Source organism: Dysidea avara, chromosome 11 (genome assembly GCF_963678975.1).
Source record: "Dysidea avara chromosome 11, odDysAvar1.4, whole genome shotgun sequence".
Classification (NCBI taxonomy): domain Eukaryota; kingdom Metazoa; phylum Porifera; class Demospongiae; order Dictyoceratida; family Dysideidae; genus Dysidea; species Dysidea avara.
This window is the reverse complement of record NC_089282.1, coordinates 16,554,285-16,572,308: the sequence shown is the minus strand read 5'-3', so window position 1 is coordinate 16,572,308 and position 18,024 is coordinate 16,554,285. Positions and strand designations below refer to the sequence as shown.

Sequence of the window (18,024 nt, the reverse complement as noted above, 5' to 3'; positions counted from 1 at the left end):
AGCATTGCATTCGTATCGTTTTGTACATAAATGATTGTGGGTTCTACGTACAGTATCACGTGTGCTGATAGTTGGCATTTATCACGTGTAAGGCAGGTGCCTTCTTTGATTCTAAACCAGCACACTTATATCACAATTCAATCTTCATAAAATAATCATTAGCTTGTCTCTCTTGGCTTCCTTTACTGGGCGAAGGGCTGGCAGTGACAAACCAGATGACTCATTCCTCGGCAAGAAGCTGCACACTCATACATTACATGGTGGTCATCTGGATGAGATGTTGAGTAGAAATCACTCCTCTTCAACTACCCACTCGTCCTGTCAAGATACCGAGCAAACTCTCAGTCTCACCCACATCGCGCCATTTTCGAATGCTGATTGGTCTCGTGACTGTCCACCAGTATATTTTGTGATGATCCGTTCACTTCATACAAACCAGTATAATAGTATACAGCTGTGTAGCATTTTATTGTAGCTGTGTGAATTCACTGTATAGTAATTATATTTCCTAGCTAAAGGGGGCCATGCTGCATGGGTTCCCTGTGAAATTTGGGGGGAAAGTTGCAATTTGCTAGCTAGTTTACTTTAAAATTTATTTAAATTTTAAGGCATTTTCAAACCTTTAAATTGCAAAAATTCTGCAGCTCCTGGGGGTTGCACCCCCAGACCCCCCTTGAACTTCTAATTGCTAGCTATAACTAAATGAACCATACAGCAAGTTTCATGCTGTGTCCCCTGTATGTCAGGTCTGCAATAGTATAGAAAGTCTGAAGAACAACAGATAGACCTGAGCATATTTATATAGCTAGCTAGCAGTGAAATATCCCTAAAATTGCATATCTGAGTGTCTAATTTTCAAAAATTTCCTGTGGGGGCATGCCCCCAGACCCCCTAGAATGCTCATGCTTCGCACTTCGCACACTGTGCAACAGCTCCTCTCTCATTGGCATGTATACAGTAGCGATTTCAACATTATAGTCAATGGCCTGACCAACTCAATTTTCCCTCCTCCGGCCCTGTAATAATGTTGAAAATGGAAAATTTTGAAATTTGAACAATACAAGATTGAATCTGAGAGCATTTTCAATGGAAATTGCTGTGTACCTGAATTAAGTATTGCCATACATATTAACTACACAAGTAGATGAATGAAGCCCTTTAAACAGACCAATGCACTTCATTGTATGTATAGATGCAGGCAGATTTGGAAAAATTCCATAACAGAACCAACTATATGCTTCTAGTGAATGTTCTATTAGAGTAGTTAGGTGACTGCTCTATTAGAGTATCTCGATCTTGTACACCTCCAATGCTGATCCGGGTCCTTGTTGCATAAACATTAGCATAAATCCACTGATGATACCTTGGAAAGATGTTTATAAGGTGGTTTTATGAGTATTTGTATTATTAGTGATCATATATTTATGCTAAGACAAAATTTCATTATAACACTCAGCATATTGATCAAGTAAAGCCTAAAAGTGAAGGGAGGGGGGGGGGGGGGGGGGGGGGGGGGGGGGGCTTCAGCCCCCAAAGCCTCCCCCCCCCCCCTGGATCCGCCCCTGTTGTTCATGTACAAAAATGTAAAGAAATACAATTAGTTAATACTGTAAGGTGATAGACTTATACATGGTTAGGCAGAAAGTACAAACGGTGCATGAGTAAGAGGATTAAGATACGTATTTGTTTATAAGCAAATACTGTTTTCTTCAACTGTAGGACACTGATATGCAGATGGTTCATCTTGATAGCTGTCCAAGTCATTAAACACAAGACACTATTTAATTTTCTCTAGTGCTGTTCCTGCTGCCTCTGGGGGGTAGGTTTTTCTACAACTTATTGCTGATGGGAAGAAGGAGTGTAAGTGATAGTCTATTCTTGGTAAGGGTCTTATGTAATGGTACTGATGGCCTTGAGTTGTGGTACAAGGAGGGTTAATTTTATTGTTGGGTATGTATCTCAATCAGTTGGTTGATGACTATATAGAAAGTTCCGAGTTTCATATTGTTACTTCTTTGCACCATTTCAACCTTATGGATATGTATTTACTTGGGATAGTTGATATTTACTTGTGTATGTGTATTGTATGTGTGTGTGTGTGTGCATGTGCATGTGTGCGTGCATGCGTGTGTGCGTGTGTGACCACAGGTTTTTGCTTCCTCCTTTTGTGGAGGACTGTGTGACCTTGATGGGAAGTGTGCAGATGGGGCAGGTGTGTGTGTCCACATGTGTTCCCTAAAGATCATGCAAACTCTCTGACTTTTATTTCTATGGATTTGTCGATACAGACTTAGATTTATGCTCTTGATGGAATTCATTTAACAGCGTGAACCTGAAAAAAGCCAGCTAACATTTCATGAGGCCACTAGTCATTAACATGTGCCATCTCCACTGTTCCAATACACCTACAGAGAAGTGAAAATGCTTATGTGTACTGCAATCTTCTGTAACTGTCACGAATCACAAGCAAATTCTTTCCTTTGTTAACTTGTTCACTAATTGTCTGCTTAATTTCATATGAATGTGTATTATGTATTATAATTTTTGTACCTAAAGTGATATTATTGACAAACAGTAAGGTAATGTTGGCAGTAAAAGTTACAACACAGTGGAATTTGATGCATGCAACAGACATGAATACCATTTTGAGATAGGATCTGGAGGCATGCCTCCAGTCAGATTTTATAACCACTGGGTCATAGTATAGATTAGCTGTTGCATTAGGTTGAATAAATATAGCTCTGTGCATAGGGAGTGTATACATTATGCATGTGTGTACTTAAGTGACATATATACGTATGTAGTGCTACCGAGAGAAGCTATATTCATTTATTTCAATGAATATATATATATATGTGTGTGTGTGTGTGTGTGTGTGTATGTATGTTATGGCTTATCATTTCCTAGTATTTTGTCGCATATATGTCACTGCTGGCTACATTTATATTTACAAAACTGCCATTTGGAAAATATTGCGGGGTGGCATTCTAAATCCTAAAATAATATAAGAGTCTGAGACATGTAAATTTTTCTACTTATACATGCACTCTTACTTTTATGTTCACTTTGTCAATCTGATATACACAGCTACTTTGTAAATAGTACACTTCATTTGCTGCACTGAGATTAAAGATGTATTGAGACACATTCAAAGCTTCTCACAAATAGCTATACACCACATCTGATAAGTTTATGTTGCTAGGCACACACCCACACAAGTTCTAGGGTGTTATTTCATGAATAAAGTTTCCTTATGGTTTATGGGATCAGTGAACATCTTATGTGTGATCTGAAGGCTTTGCTCATATTTGCTGTTCATGAAGTCTGTAAGTCTTCTACATCAGTTGTGAACTTAATGGTGTCCTTCAAAACTTTGATTTCATTGTTGGCATTCACAGATATACATAAACATGTGTAGGTGTTCCTTGTTTACCACATGTTTTGGATGATGTGATACTTATACACAACAACAGATTCAGACATTGATACAGAAGACACAGTGGGGGTATGGAATATTTTCAATAGCTTATCAGATTATTGGAAATAATACTAAAATTTTAAAAGTATGTATCCTTTTGTGATTTTCAAACACGCAAGTCTTTTTTCATTAGCTATCACATCTATCATCAATTTGTTTGCTACTAATTCCCTAAATATATACATGAAAAAGTTAATACATCCTCTTTCAGTGCAGCACTAGCGTGCCATGTTTTCCACAGAAAGTGCTACAAATTTTGTGGTTGTAATTTGTTGAAATTCATAATAAATCATAACCGCATGGAATCAGTCATACATATTAAAGTAGCAGCTGTGCCATCCTATTCTAACCATTTTGCTGAAGGTGGTATATTTCCTTCCCCAGCTTATAAATGATCACCCATTACTGAAGTATTAAGATGGTCCATTGCAGGATTAGTATAATTATTGGCTATTGCTGCTATGAAAATCTACTGGGCAGTGTTTGTCTGACTTTAGGACAAATAGTTCCAGTACTATACGTATCATGTATAGGGTTTTCCTTTACAGAGGGACTTATGTAATTATACATAATTAGCCATGCACTTTTTTGAGGGGGGGGCATTTAAAATATTGAGAATGGCTTCTCTATACTGTATCTGTCATACCATCTAGCAAGATATGGTTGTCAACCAAAGTTTGATGTTTATCTATTTCAGTTAATGTCTAATGTTTAGCATTACCCCTTTAGAAGGGACTATCAATGGGACAGCCAAGGTGGTCTCAATTGAACAGGTACTTACCATTGAAATGTACGAATATGTATCCTGTGATTATATGTATGTATTTGACACAGGTGATTTATACTGATAAAATTGCCATAGATGTATCTGTTCTCTTGTTATTTTGTACCTGAGACATTAGCTTGCAACTTCTTAGTACACAGTACAAACAAGTGAGAATGCTTTGCCATATTGCTACTTGTTCTAGCTGGTTGACTGCAGGAAAATCAATTACAAGCAATGCAAAGGGGGTCCTACATTGTGCTTCAAAACATAGAACTCACATCAATGTAAGGAAATGCTTGAAAATTATCTGTTTTTAATCAAAACACAATTAGTAATATGACAATTTACGTATTTACTGTGAATGCCAATGTTTGCCATGTGAAAAAAAGAGCTTTGTGTTATGGGCTGGTAAAGGCATGTATACATTGTTCATCTGATCAAGGCTATCACTGATAGATCTATGAGTGTATGTAATAAAAGTATACATGCTCTGCATCATACATAGAAAGATTTGCCCTTGGCCATACTATAAGTGATGATTATTGTAGCACATTGTATGCCAGTACATATTTCAGTGTTAGTCAAGTCAGTTTGCTATGCTGTATCTATGATTATTTGAATTTAGAATGACCATGTTTAGAAGAATACACTTTGTCATTGGAGCTTTGTACATCATATAGCTAGAACTATATTAGCTATCAAGTTTCATTGAGTCATAATACCACAGTGTAGGTGGAAACTGAAAATGCGTGGAATACCTAAATAAACTTATTTCATGCATGATGGTGATTTTTTGTGTTCGGGTAAAGTTTGTGTACATGTTTATGCTGACATGTATTCTACCACCAACAGAAGGCCTGCATATATTTTTATAAAGCAGCACATGTCACCTTGTCTAAAGTCAATATAGTATGAATGGATAGCAGGAATAAAGTAACAGGGTAGCACTTCCACTGCATTCTGTAAGGGAGACAGAACATAGGCTGAAAGATGACCAGACCAAATGTACTAGTAGTGACAGTGAGCTGATATTTGTCAAATAGGCACAGTGTATTTGTCACTATTTTTTTCTTTAGAAGTTTGACCAGAATCAATGATCATTACATTTATAAAGACCAGGGAGATGAAGATATTTCATTTCAAAACTGGAGTGTATATAACTGTTCAATAGCTTTCTTACAGGTTTGTGTCTGTTTGTGTAGTGTGTGTGTGTGTGTGTGTGTGTGTGTGTGTATGTGTGTGTGTGTGTGTGTATGTGTGTGTGTGTATGTGTGTGTGTGTGTGTGTGTGTGCATGTAAGGCAGAATTCTAGAGCATCGGCATGGTAATCAAAAGTTTCCAGGTTTGATGCCAGCATGGTTATGCCAATTTGGTGTTGTTGTTGTTTTCTTGAGCAAGAAATGTTTCTAACATTCTGTCCAGCTGTAAAACGGGGACCTGGTGGCCTGGTGTCAACTGGGGAAGCAGCCCACTCAGCTGTAACATCAATGGGTATCTGGTGTTTACTGGGGCAACAAATGCCTTATCTCACTTAGTGGTGTTGGGGTTGTTGTGAAACTTCGGGTTCTGTGACCTATCTCAGTGAGACCTCGACAGTCCTCCTGTCAGTTACTAGTCCTGTCCCAGGAGGATTTGTTTACACAAGACTCAAGAGCGTGAGTGGTGCACAGGCATCCCAGTGCTCTGTGTTTTGCATGGCTGCCGTAGGCTTTGACTTTTTTTTTGCTTTTGTGTGTGTGTGTTTGTGTGTATGTGTGTGTGTGTGTGTGTGTGAGTGATCATGAGGGGTTAATTTTTGCTTTTGTGTGTGTGTGTGTATGTATGTATGTATTTATATGTGTGCGTGTGTGTGTATGTGTGTGTGTGTTTGTGTGTGTATTTGTGTGTGTGTGTGTGTGTGTGTGTGTGAGCGCTCATGAGTTAATCTACAAAATTTGCACACCTGCATGCGTACACAGAGCATTTAGTGTGCTTTCTGTTAAATTTGTAGGGTTTGTTAGCTAGACTTACATCATATAGTGTTATGTTATTACCTTACACCATGCTAACTGAGTTACGCTATAATTGTGTACATGCATAGTTTGGACTGGAGAATGATATTGATGACAGACATATAGTTATGTATCTATAGAGGTGTGCACTGGATTACATAAGTTCAACTACAGCTATATAAAGAAATTTATTGTAAAGCATGTTACTAGATACTATAGAACCAGGAAATGATAAATAGGTCAGTGCTATGGTGGTATTAAACTGTCACTAAATTGTTTAGTCGTTTGTGATAAATTGTTTACAGGGTATCAAATAGTGCATAGTTCAGTATATACGATTCTCAGAAATGGTAGACCACAAATTCAATGATGACAAACACATACACACACACATGCATCATGAAACCTCATGCTGAATTACTAATGCTTCTATTTGTATCTGAAACGTGCTGAAACTGAAGTGTATTCTCTGTCGGGATGAGTGTCATACATCACGTGTATGTGGCAGGGTTTGTGTAACTAACTTTTACATGTTAAAGATATAGAAGTTTGGAGCATCTTAAAAGATATATAATATATATATAGTACAGATTAGCTGCTAAATTACATTGCTCGAAAATACATTTATAGTGCTACGGTGCTACATGTATAATGTACTTTGGTATTTTTATTTATTTATTTATTTATTTATTAAGGCTTTACAGCACAAGTGCTGAAGGTCTGTAGGACACCTGGTCCTACAGCCTGTTTAAAGTTGTTACAGAAAGTGTGTTTGAAAAGGTAGAGAAAGGAGAAAAAATCCATGACTGTACCTAGGCAGCCTCGAACCTGCAGCCATCTGATTAATGCATATGCAGCTCAGTAAACAGGAATTTCATATTATTCTTACACTCAAAAACAAAAGGATGATATTCACAGGTAAATACTATTACGAAGTTATGCTGGGATTTGTCTTTATGTGCTACCATATAACATACATATACAGCTAGTTAACCATGCTATTATTAATTCACACATATTGTAAAGGTGCCAATAAGCATGTGCTATTACTCTCTGATATTATATCACTTGATTGCACAAGTAAATACCCTCATCATCAGTGGTAACTTGCCGATTCCTTCAAAGCTATTAAATTTAGTTTCTGTCTGGAAAAATACATATAACAGTGTATTCATAAATCTTGTGTTACTACACAGAATATAGAATATACTGCTACAATTTAAATGTTTTTTTAGCACTGCAAAAAACTTGGATTTATTTTTGAGACAAGTGAATACTAGGAAAGATTTACATCATAATACGCTATATTCTGGAACTAAGATTTGTGGCTATAGATTAGTGTGGCACTGATAAGAGACTATGCTGATTATCCGATAATGAAATTCACACAATGCATATATGGCCCATACCGATAACTGATCCGATGTTTATGTTTACCAAACTTCTACAGCTTTTTATAAAAATTGAAACTTTTACAGCTTAAATAAAGTTTCAAATGTAATTTTGAAACTTTATTTTTGTCCTATTGTTATGAAAACAATAGCATCAAGGTCAGTAAAATTAATCGGCTAAATAATCTGATAATAATTACCGATACTGTTATTGCTGAAGTTTGGCTGATAAACCGATTTCCATTTATGTACTGATTAATCAGTGTATCACTACTATAGATCACACATACCCCAACTTCCAAATTTGGGTTAAAGTATTGAAATGCTATAAAGTATACAAACTTTAACATAGTTGTGGAACTTCTCAGTAGCAAGGGGACTTATCACATGATTTATCAGTTGGTTAAAGTTACACTAATGACATAACTGACAACTGTGCCCCTAACCTACAGGGCATTTTCTCTATTTTGTATTTAATTCAGAAAATTATTTTAAGAAATTCTACTCCATCCTGTGATGCCATGTCTAGTAATTGCAGCATAGAGGCATTTCCTCTTGACCAAAGTATCAAAATTATAAAGTCGTCCAAAATACGTAAACAAGGCTTCTGTTTATGTGTGCATAGTAACACAAGGGTTGCTAATATTTATATGGAAAATCTTTGATATCTAGCCCTAGCATATCCTAGCTGTACTACCAGGTACAACTACTGTATGATATACATAATGCAATATGCATGTATGTACCATACAAGATATATACAACTACATACTTACATATGTGTGGATGCTGCTGGCTCTTTGGAGCCACCTGGCAAACATAGTCAGGATATGAAGTACAAACCTGTTTTTCTTGCAAGTGAGATGAAGATGATGTATTTCTGATAACAAGGTATCATACTGATAAGCATAACAACATGACACCACACAACCGACAATAGTACTGTTATAAGATCTGTTTACATTCTGTGTTGATAATTCTCACAAACAGTCATAACACTGATCAAGTATGCCATCATTTATTTTTATTACTTGTTCCTTAGCCTTTCCAGGTCAGATGGATCATGTATCACTAGCTATAGTGAAGAAAAGCAAATCAGTTGAATCCTATTCATCACAATCCATGATCGGTAATAACTTGCATTGAGAAACCTTTGTGATGACACTGTATTTGTGAAAAGAATACCGAAAGTAAACAAAACACTGAACACAATAGCAACTAATATCGTATATGATTAATACAGATATAGGTTTAAGTTAATAACAATTTAACATTTATACAGTACTGTAATTAATAACATAAACAAGTGTGCAGTTTTGCGCTCACAATCTCCGTGGACATTGTACCCAAAAAAATTCTCTCTTCATAATACTGTTTCTGTTGTCTATTTCTCCGGCATACAAAATTCCAAGCTCAAGCTTGTATGAGTCTATCTGGAATGATATTTGTAGCTTTAGATACTCTAAATAGAATAGTTAGATACATTAATAATAAATATTTGTATCCTACTAGATCTAATATGCTATTACAGAATCACCATTGACTTCTCTCAAGTAGATGGCACAAACTTACTAAGGCGGTTGCTAACAGTCAAAAAATATGATCTAATTCACATGTTACCTCTTACACATGCAGTTCAGTAGGCCAGGTTGTGTTATCAGTAATACACACATAGTATGATGAGTCAGCATTACAGCTGACATGGTTTCCACATTACGGCATGCAGTATAAGCCTTAACTGAAGTCCTCGCTCAAGTCTGAGAGTTTCTTTGACATTTAGATGCATAACTGCAGGGGGTACTACAAAGATGCTGACATTGCAATAATTTAATGTTCTGCTGAAGTGCTTGAAAGTGCTTTGAAGCTTTTACATATTTGAAGCATTTAACATTATAGCTGGACTAAATCTATGACAATAGTAACTATGTGTCTTTATGGAAATATATGTAATTTCCAACAACATGTGACTACCACATGACATGTAAATATACTACCAGCATATTAAGTAAACCATATATGTACCTCTTCCATTAAAATTACATTTGTACTCTTAAACTTATGGCACTACTGTGTCATGACACTACAGCAGTTTTCTCTCATTTGTTAGCAGGATATCACCATGACTACACCACACACCTATTTCAAAAATAGATTTTTTTCAGCATCAGTTATCTTATATACTTTTGTGTCTGATTCATTGTAAGTTTATCTCTCAAGGATTTGTGCATATATGGTATATGTTTGCAGGTACATAAACAAGTTTATCTGTGCCTTGTTTTGACATTTTTTGAATGATCTGATGCTCATAAACAAATTGATATTGATATGTAAAAGGGTGTATATTTTCTGATAGCTGATCTGATTACCAATACATTACTAGAAGCAAAGCTTCCCAACTATGTAAAAACAAAATGTAAATCATACTGGAACTGTTAGTTGTTTTATCTATGTGTATATCGTACTTCATTTCTGAATCATTCATGCCTCCAGCAAAGTGTTCTTCATGTTTCCCACAAACAAAGTGGTACAAATTTGATGGTTGCAACTTGTTTCATTATAGGAAGTCAAAGCCATTGCCAGTCAAATTTAATTAGCAAGCCCTACCAACTGTTTTGTAATGTTAAGCACTCTTTACAGATGTCCTACTGTTAGCATAATAGCAGATAAGGTATTAGCGTATGACGTCACTCCACCCAGCCATATAAATTTGAATAGGAATGTAATTATATGCTGCAATTGGCTTCTCTTACTATTGTAAGCAAATTTACAAGTAATCAAATCAGCAAGATTTGGCTGCTAAGACATACGTAGCAACTATTAATGACAGTATAATAGTACATACACACACGGACACAAACACACGCACGCACGCACAAACACACACATATACATATGGATACACACCATACACATAATGAAACTACACTGGTGGAAATTCATTGATTGGGTACTTGCAATGTACTGGAGTCTTACATATACTGGCTTACTTTTAATAATAGGTACTTTATGATAGAGAAAACCTACTATTGCTGTTGCTTCAGTACTTTAGTTGGTAAACTACTAAATCAATTACAGGTAAACAATGCAAGTAGAGCAGACGACGGTCCTGCTGTATGCTGTGAAATATGAGCTACATATTAACTACGCTAATAGAGTAACATCATCTGGGTTAAAGGCATTCTTTAAAATTTCATCTATTTTTAAGCAAAACACAATTAGTAATTTGATAATCTACTTATATTTCATTGGACCAGTTTGAATGCTGATGTCGGGCTGTGAGTGAAAAACAATGAGCCTCATTGTGGGTATGTACACCATACACCATGCATATAAAAACATGGGATAGAGATCGCTGAAAAAAGTAAAGAAACAAGAGTCCAACAAGCTAGCATACTGATCTCTATTTGGACTCAATGGATATGGTAGAAACTAAGGAAAAAACAGTCAGTAGTTTCTCCATAAATCAGGGGCAGATAAGTAGTGAGAATGCTCCTATATAAATGTGTATTTGAGTCCAAATCAGTAGTAGAGATCTGTGTGTGTTCAATATGCTGGCTTGTTGGACTCTCGTTTCTTTTTTCAGGGATCTCTATTCCCACATTTTAATTTTTTTAAATTACTTTTACACTAGTTTGTTTACTTTTTATAAATCCATTTATGGATAGCTAACATGATAATAAGCGCTTGATATTACAAAGTACACAGTACTAAACATGTATATCAAGGACAGACAAACAGACAAACATACACACTTATACATACGTATGTACATAATACATGCATATATTTGCCGTTGGGGCTATACCATTAGTAGTACATCTTAGTGTAGTTAGCTACACCTTATCCATGATTATGTGAATTTTGCTAATATGAGAAGGACCATGTTTATAAAGTGTGTATACACTTGAGCCTTGTATATCAGGTGGAGCTGTTATCATATTTCTCTGATTAAGGAATTATTATTGTGCAGTATATTGAGCCTAATAAGTTGCTACATATGTGGACAATAATATTTCATATGGAAGTTTAGTGGTGGATATTAAAATTTACTAGAATTATTCCTAGTCAATTTTAATGGGTTCAAAAGATGCAGGTGTCAACATAGTAATTGTGCATGTATACATGCGTGTGTGTATGTGTGTGTGTGTGTGTGTGTGTGTGTGTGTGTGTGTGTGTGGTGTGGTGTGATGTGTGTGTGTGTGTGTGTGTGTGTGTGTGTGTGTGTGTGTGTGTGTGTGTGTGTGTGTGTGTGTGTGTGTGTGTGGTGTGTGTGGTGTATGTGTGTGTGTGGTGTGTGTGTGTGCACGCGCGTGCGATGTGTGTGTGCGCACGCGTGCGGTGTGTGTGCGGTGTGTGTGCGGTGTGTGTACGTCAGTGTGCGATGTGTGTGTGTGTGTGTATGTGTGTGTGTGTGTGGTGTGACTAATGGGATAGATACATTTATGTATTCTTGAAATATTATATATATATGAAAAGGACTTATATATCATGCATCGAAATCTTATAGGCACTCATATTGATAACCACAAAATATGCACACCTGTGTAGAACATGTACCGATTACTTTCAGTATTGACTTGATACTTCCTGTTCAATTTTTTTGCAGGTGATTGCATGTATCTTACTATTGACTGATTATGGTTCACAGATGGTGAATGCAACTTATGTACATTTTATTTGAATTAAGTTCTTGTTCCTAACAGAGTACATGCTTGCAGAATATCCTTCTTTCATGTACACAGTGCATTCACCTACGGCTAGCCATTACACACTTTTCACCAAAGAACGGAGCACTCTAAATTCCCAGACTTCTAGACAAAATTATAAATCATGTACTCTTGTTTACAGCTATCCTCTTGCCTCATGCCAGCTGAGTTCACCAATAACTATATGACTATATATGTACATGTGTTGTTCGGACTGATTATCAATGGAATGGTATTGATGTACAACTTGGTATATTGAGCTCTATGGTGACTGATGGCATAAGGTTATAAGCCTTGTGTGTATGTGTGTGTGTGTGTGTGTGCGTGCGTGCGTGCGTGCGTGTGTGTGTGTGTGTGTGCATGTGTGCGTGTGTGCATGTATTGTGTAGAACAGTTGGACTACAAAGTTCTCAGACATGTAATGTATAAACAATAATAATCAGACCAATTGAAATAATGGGATCACTCCATCACAGTGTCACTATTGATACACTTCAGCTCAAGATGAGGTATAATTGATTAGCGAATTGTTCCTGAATTGTTTAGTCACCATTAGTGATAAACAATTACTGAATTTCATGTTTACAACCATATATTGACTAGTATGAAAAACAATAGGATGATTTGGCCACAATTCACTGGTGACAAACACATACATATGCATAGTGAAACCTCGGCCATATTGATGCTTCTGTTTGCAGCATGCTAGACTCAGTGTATTCTTGACCACTGGGATGTGTATCAAGGTTATGGTGCCAACACCACTACAGTCAATTTATGCACATTAAAATGTCTTATAGTAGCACAGCTGAAGCATCTCAAATCCTTAATGGATTAGCTGCCAAATGACATTGCTTGAATAGAGTGCTACAAGAGCTGTGTACTTTGGTATGAATGTGTCTAGGTCAACAAGAATCATGAAGTTTACTTTATCTACACTGCGTTAGAAGATCAAAGTAAAGGATAGTGGGGTTATCTTTTGGAACGTAGTTAAAGCTTTTGATGCTGTGAACATGTCCTGTTCATTAAAGCCTATAAGAAATATGAATGTGGCATTAAATGCCGCAATTTTGCTTGACAGTAGCTAAGTTCAATATACTCTTCGAGTTAAACCCCACCAGTCATAAGCTAGTGTGACATCTTGCATGGTTGAAAACTTGCTGTAGTTACTTGTATAGTGTCTGAATACTTTGGGACCAGCAAAATGATTTACAGAATTACACTGATAACGTACTGAGATTAGTTGAAAACTGCATCCACACATGCAGGGTATTATCTCTATTGTGTATTTAATTTAGAGAATTAGGGAGGTTCTGGTCCATTCAGGCCTGCATTGCTATGTAGCTAACTGACAATCTGCAAAGGCTTTTCCTCTTGGAATGGTGCAAGAGATTAAGTTATTGTATTTCATTTCATTTAACCACAACATATGAAGACTCGGAAGAGACTATATACCAAATGCTTATTTTGAAGAGTTCTGGTCCTTGAATGTAATTGACTATCCTCCTACATTACTTGGAAAGCTGCTAATGTATACAGGTGTGATGTAATGTGCCATAATTTGTACAAACAAATGTACATATGTATGTGCACCTGGGGCCACCTATAGTGTATATGTATAAATCATTTATAATCTGTAGGTAGCTGTTTTTCTTAAGGTAAGATGGAGATGGTGTGTTATCTCTAACAGTAACTATAACAATGTATTAACCTAGTAAATATAACAAGATGTAGGAATATGATAACATACAACACTTAGACAATGGTACTGTTATAAGACATGCTTACTTTATGCATTGATAGTTCTTAGTAGCAGCCATAACAGAGTCAACACTGACTTACTTTATGTTATCTCAATCCAGCTAGATCATGTACCCAGTATTGAATAAGCCGCTGGAGCAGTAGCAGCTACTACAGGGTAGAATACAGTTATAGATGCATATACTAGGTTATAAATATAACAAATTTTAACACGCACACACACACGCACATGCACACACACTCACGTGCACACACACACACTGTTTCGTAGTATAGCTAATGACACTGCAGCTGTTAAGCCTATAGAGCTTATACTACTGAAGTGCAATCGATGGTGCATTCCACATAATTACCACTTCCATTTCATATAGATCAAGTGTCACCCGTATATCATGTTACTGGAAAATAAGCCTGTGCAACTAGAGCATGCATGTGGTTGGTGTTTAACACCTTATGTGCTTAGTCAACTTTGTGATATCAACTATTAACACTTATTTCATGTTGTTAACACTAACCTGCAGCTGTCATTGACACCATACTCTACCCAATGGATCTGCCATGCAGCCATGATAAGTAAGAGTTAGCAAAAAGAATACAGTGAACTGCCATGCTTAGCATATATCATACTCATCAACTTTGCTTCTTTATCCATGAATGGGTTTAAGTGCGCTAATGCAGTGACAATGCAAAAAATAGGTCAGTCACATACCAGAATCACAAGAAAAAGGAAGCCTGCTTACACTAGTGACAGATATTCTCCCTTGACTCAATAGATGAGCTATTTGTCATGATAACATTACTACTTCCAAATGAACCTTGATTCATAGTAAAGTACACTATTTGACTCAACACATACCATACCATATTAAGTACAACACATTGCTTCTTATCTATAGCTATTGTCATGTACAAAAATGTAAAAAATACAATTAATGCTGTAAGGTAATTGTCTCATTGTAGACTTATACATAGTCACACAGAAAGTACAAGTGGTGTATGAGTAGAAGGATTAAAAATAGATATTCGTTTATGAACAAATACTGTTATCTTCAACTGTAGGACACTGATGTGCAGATAGTCCATCTTGATAGTTGCCTAAGTCTTTTAGTCCGATGCATTCTCCCTTCACTTGGAAGTCTTTGCAATTCCAAAGGTCATCCCAGGTTATGCCATGTTGCTTGAAACAAGATGAGCACTCAGTCTGAGCTTTCCTGCATATGTTCCTACATGGCTTGACAAGCTGACCAGGGTTTCCAATACGATGAGCTGAAAATGCTTCATAACATAGAAATGGCTTCAGCCATTGAGAACAACCACTGTCCAGAAATTTAGCATACTTGGCAAATGTGGCATTATCTTCAGGAAACTCCACTGATGGAAGGCCAGGGATTTTATTTAATACACTACAGCTACTTACAACAACATCCTTACAAGTCTTTACTGGTGGCTGTGTTACTAAAGGTGCAGAGAAATAGACAGATACATCATCTATACAATTGGATTTAGGTAGCCGGGAGCAGTCAACATGGTCAGGCCATGTCATGCCTTTATAATTATTTTGTGATTCAAAGCTTCTCTTCACCTGCCTGCAAACATGCTTGCATGGATATAGCAATTGCACTGTATCATTGGTTTCATTACATGAAGGATAATGGGTGAGAAGTAAAAGACGTTCCACTTCTGTAGGCCACTGCTTGCCCTTGACAACTACATCAAACTTTTCATCAGCTTCACTTGAAGATTTAAACTCTGTCGTGGGAAAATATGTCTTATAATTTGCTTGCAAGGATTTAGCTTTTGGGTGAGAAATGTCCACACACTGTTCTTTAATGCTACACTCAGTACTCGTGGTTGATTCAAAGCTTGTATCGTTACTGACACTGACACAGGGTTTCCTTGGATTGTAGCTCTTGAATTGGTTGCACTTCAACTCATCAGGCCAGCCACCATAGGCTCGTAAGATCGGCTCACAGTCTTGCTTCACCTCAAGGCAGAGCTCTTTGCAAGGAGGTATGTAATCAAATGGCCACTTTGGATCACAGGGTGGGAAATAGCGGGAGCACAGGAACGACACCAGATGGGGAGAGCAGTTGGACCTAATTAGATCATCAAACTCTGCAAACTGCTGTTTGGCTCCTCTCTGACTGCTAAATCTGTCATTGGGAAAATAAGTCTGGTTGTGTCCCCGGCACTTGCAGATAATGTCCTTATCTAACGGCTCGCATTTCGGAGGTATAATACTCGCGGCTGTTACTGTAGCGGCTAAAGTCACCAGAAGGGCAATCATTTTCTTTTCGTTCTTTCACGACTCCACTGAATGAAGTTCTCCAGCGAAAACGCGTTTATATACTCCAGACAAGCCATTGTAGTGGCGTCAAAACACATGCAACCCGATCAAATTAATTCACACCCACAAGTCAAGAGTTTAAAGCACCCGGTGATAAATTACAGGGATATACTCATAAATGACATCATTTCCTTAGCAGCAGCTGACTGCAAGTCTCATCTCTCAAACAAAACACAAGAACTACTATAGCCTTCTCACAGGCTCCTAGTGAGAAAGCACATGTAATGTATTTTACATTAATTTTGTGAAAGTTTTATGACGCAACCCCGAAAGCGTTTCTAAATAAAGAGCACGATTACTCTAATTAAGTTGCAGTAAGGAAGGTGTTGGTATAAAGGCGGTAGAATGCCTAAGGTTAAGAGCAAGCGAAGGTCTGGATCTGAAGAGGTTTCTGTGGTAAAAAAGTCACGTACAGCTGAAAGAAAGTGAGACAAATAGACGAGTAAAACGCATGTCATTTAAGTACACCTGTACCTGTGTTTTAGTTCTAAGGCGGTGATAGTTAATGGCTGTGCACGGGACGGACATGACTCCAGCGATCCTAAAGTTCTTGAACAACGTCGTAAACAGTGGTTCAACAAGTACGCGGGTTAGTGCAAGCCCACTGTTGGAATGTGTTAATAACGTATTGCAATTTTTAGAGGGGGAAGAAATTGGACCTGAAGGAGTGGAAAATTTTTGCTATGATTTAGGAGTAGAACCAGAAGATGTACGTTTACATTCTCCATGAAGTGGTATTAACATATTTACATTGTTAGATTGTCATGTTGGTTATTGCTTGGCACATGAAGGCCAAACGTATGGGCTACTTCACAAGGTCTGAGTGGATGGAAGGCTTGCAGGATCTACAGTGAGTTGATAACTTTCTTGTTCCTTAAACTACAACTCCTTTCTTAGGTGTAGCAAATTGGATGACTTGAAAAGGAAATTAGACAGCCTACGTTGTGAGCTAGATAATTCTACAATGTTTAAAGACATTTATAAATATTCCTATGACTTTGCTAAGGTTTGTTGCACAAAGAGTGGAGGAGTGGAGGTTAGATAAACACATTTTTACAGGACAAAGACCAACGTAGTATGGATCTTGAACTTGCAATTGGAATGTTAACCTTGTTACTTGCAAGTCGATGGAACTTACATGCGGACTTCATAACTTACCTTAAGGTTTGCCTTTTACGGTGTTGGTAAGTTGTAATTGTCTAGGCTGCTATTATAGGAACAAGGTCAATACAAGGTTATTAATAGAGACCAGTGGGTGAATATATTAGAGTTTAGTAGGACAATTAGTGATGATTTGTTGAACTATGACATTAACGGAGCATGTGAGTGTAAAGTGAAATGTCATCACTATTTGGTTGTCATAGCAAACTGAATGTTTCAGGGCCAGTTTTATTGGATGAGTACGTTGAATGGCAGAAGGCAAGGAACGATGGAGACTCCACAAACTAGTTGATGCTTTAGAACCTCCCACACAATTTATTTCCAATCAAACATTTGTAAAGTCACTCCCATACCAGAATCCAATTTGTACATATCAAAAATTTTACATGATTATTTATATTTAATTACAATTACAAAGCTACA

The 18,024-nt window shown here is 37.0% G+C and overlaps 2 protein-coding genes and 2 long non-coding RNA genes across 6 annotated transcripts; 2 read left to right on the top strand and 2 right to left on the bottom strand.

Annotated features, from left to right (window-relative positions):
* Positions 1-4,124: 4,124 nt before the first annotated feature.
* On the top strand, positions 4,125-8,956 carry LOC136239490 (uncharacterized). 2 transcript variants are annotated; one of them, XR_010693486.1, is made up of 6 exons: positions 4,125-4,251; positions 4,313-4,411; positions 4,461-5,264; positions 5,321-5,426; positions 7,016-7,153; positions 8,486-8,956. It is a non-coding gene; the product is annotated as an uncharacterized lncRNA (long non-coding RNA). The 2 variants fall into 2 exon arrangements; XR_010693485.1 differs by having other exon boundaries at positions 6,931-7,153.
* LOC136239491 (uncharacterized) lies at positions 8,501-14,362 on the bottom strand. The gene is made up of 3 exons (XR_010693487.1): positions 14,339-14,362; positions 14,175-14,243; positions 8,501-8,790 (listed from the first exon to the last, which is right to left on the bottom strand). It is a non-coding gene; the product is annotated as an uncharacterized lncRNA (long non-coding RNA).
* Positions 14,363-14,913: 551 nt separating this feature from the next.
* LOC136238756 (uncharacterized) lies at positions 14,914-16,520 on the bottom strand. The gene has a single exon (XM_066029340.1). It carries the CDS (start codon positions 16,378-16,380, stop codon positions 15,121-15,123), a length of 1,260 nt encoding a protein of 419 aa, XP_065885412.1. The 5' UTR covers positions 16,381-16,520; the 3' UTR covers positions 14,914-15,120.
* A 40-nt stretch (positions 16,521-16,560) lies between these two features.
* LOC136238757 (DCN1-like protein 5) lies at positions 16,561-18,018 on the top strand. Of its 2 annotated transcripts, none has more exons than XM_066029342.1 (8): positions 16,561-16,865; positions 16,926-17,029; positions 17,082-17,149; positions 17,199-17,290; positions 17,338-17,446; positions 17,500-17,604; positions 17,657-17,762; positions 17,805-18,018. In XM_066029342.1, exons 1-8 carry the CDS (start codon positions 16,786-16,788, stop codon positions 17,810-17,812), a joined length of 672 nt encoding a protein of 223 aa, XP_065885414.1. In that variant the 5' UTR covers positions 16,561-16,785; the 3' UTR covers positions 17,813-18,018. The 2 variants fall into 2 exon arrangements, with proteins under 2 accessions (XP_065885414.1, XP_065885413.1); XM_066029341.1 differs by having other exon boundaries at positions 16,565-16,865; positions 17,822-18,018.
* Positions 18,019-18,024: the final 6 nt, after the last annotated feature.

Coding starts and splice junctions, on each gene's coding strand:
- LOC136238756 (XM_066029340.1), bottom strand. CDS start 16,380: ATGATTGCCCTTCTGGTGACTTTAGCCGCTACAGTAACAGCCGCGAGT.
- LOC136238757 (XM_066029341.1), top strand. CDS start 16,786: ATGCCTAAGGTTAAGAGCAAGCGAAGGTCTGGATCTGAAGAGGTTTCT. Junction 17,150..17,198: donor TAGGAGTAGAACCAGAAGAT/GTACGTTTACAT, acceptor TTACATTGTTAG/ATTGTCATGTTGGTTATTGC. Junction 17,763..17,821: donor CTATGACATTAACGGAGCAT/GTGAGTGTAAAG, acceptor TGAATGTTTCAG/GGCCAGTTTTATTGGATGAG.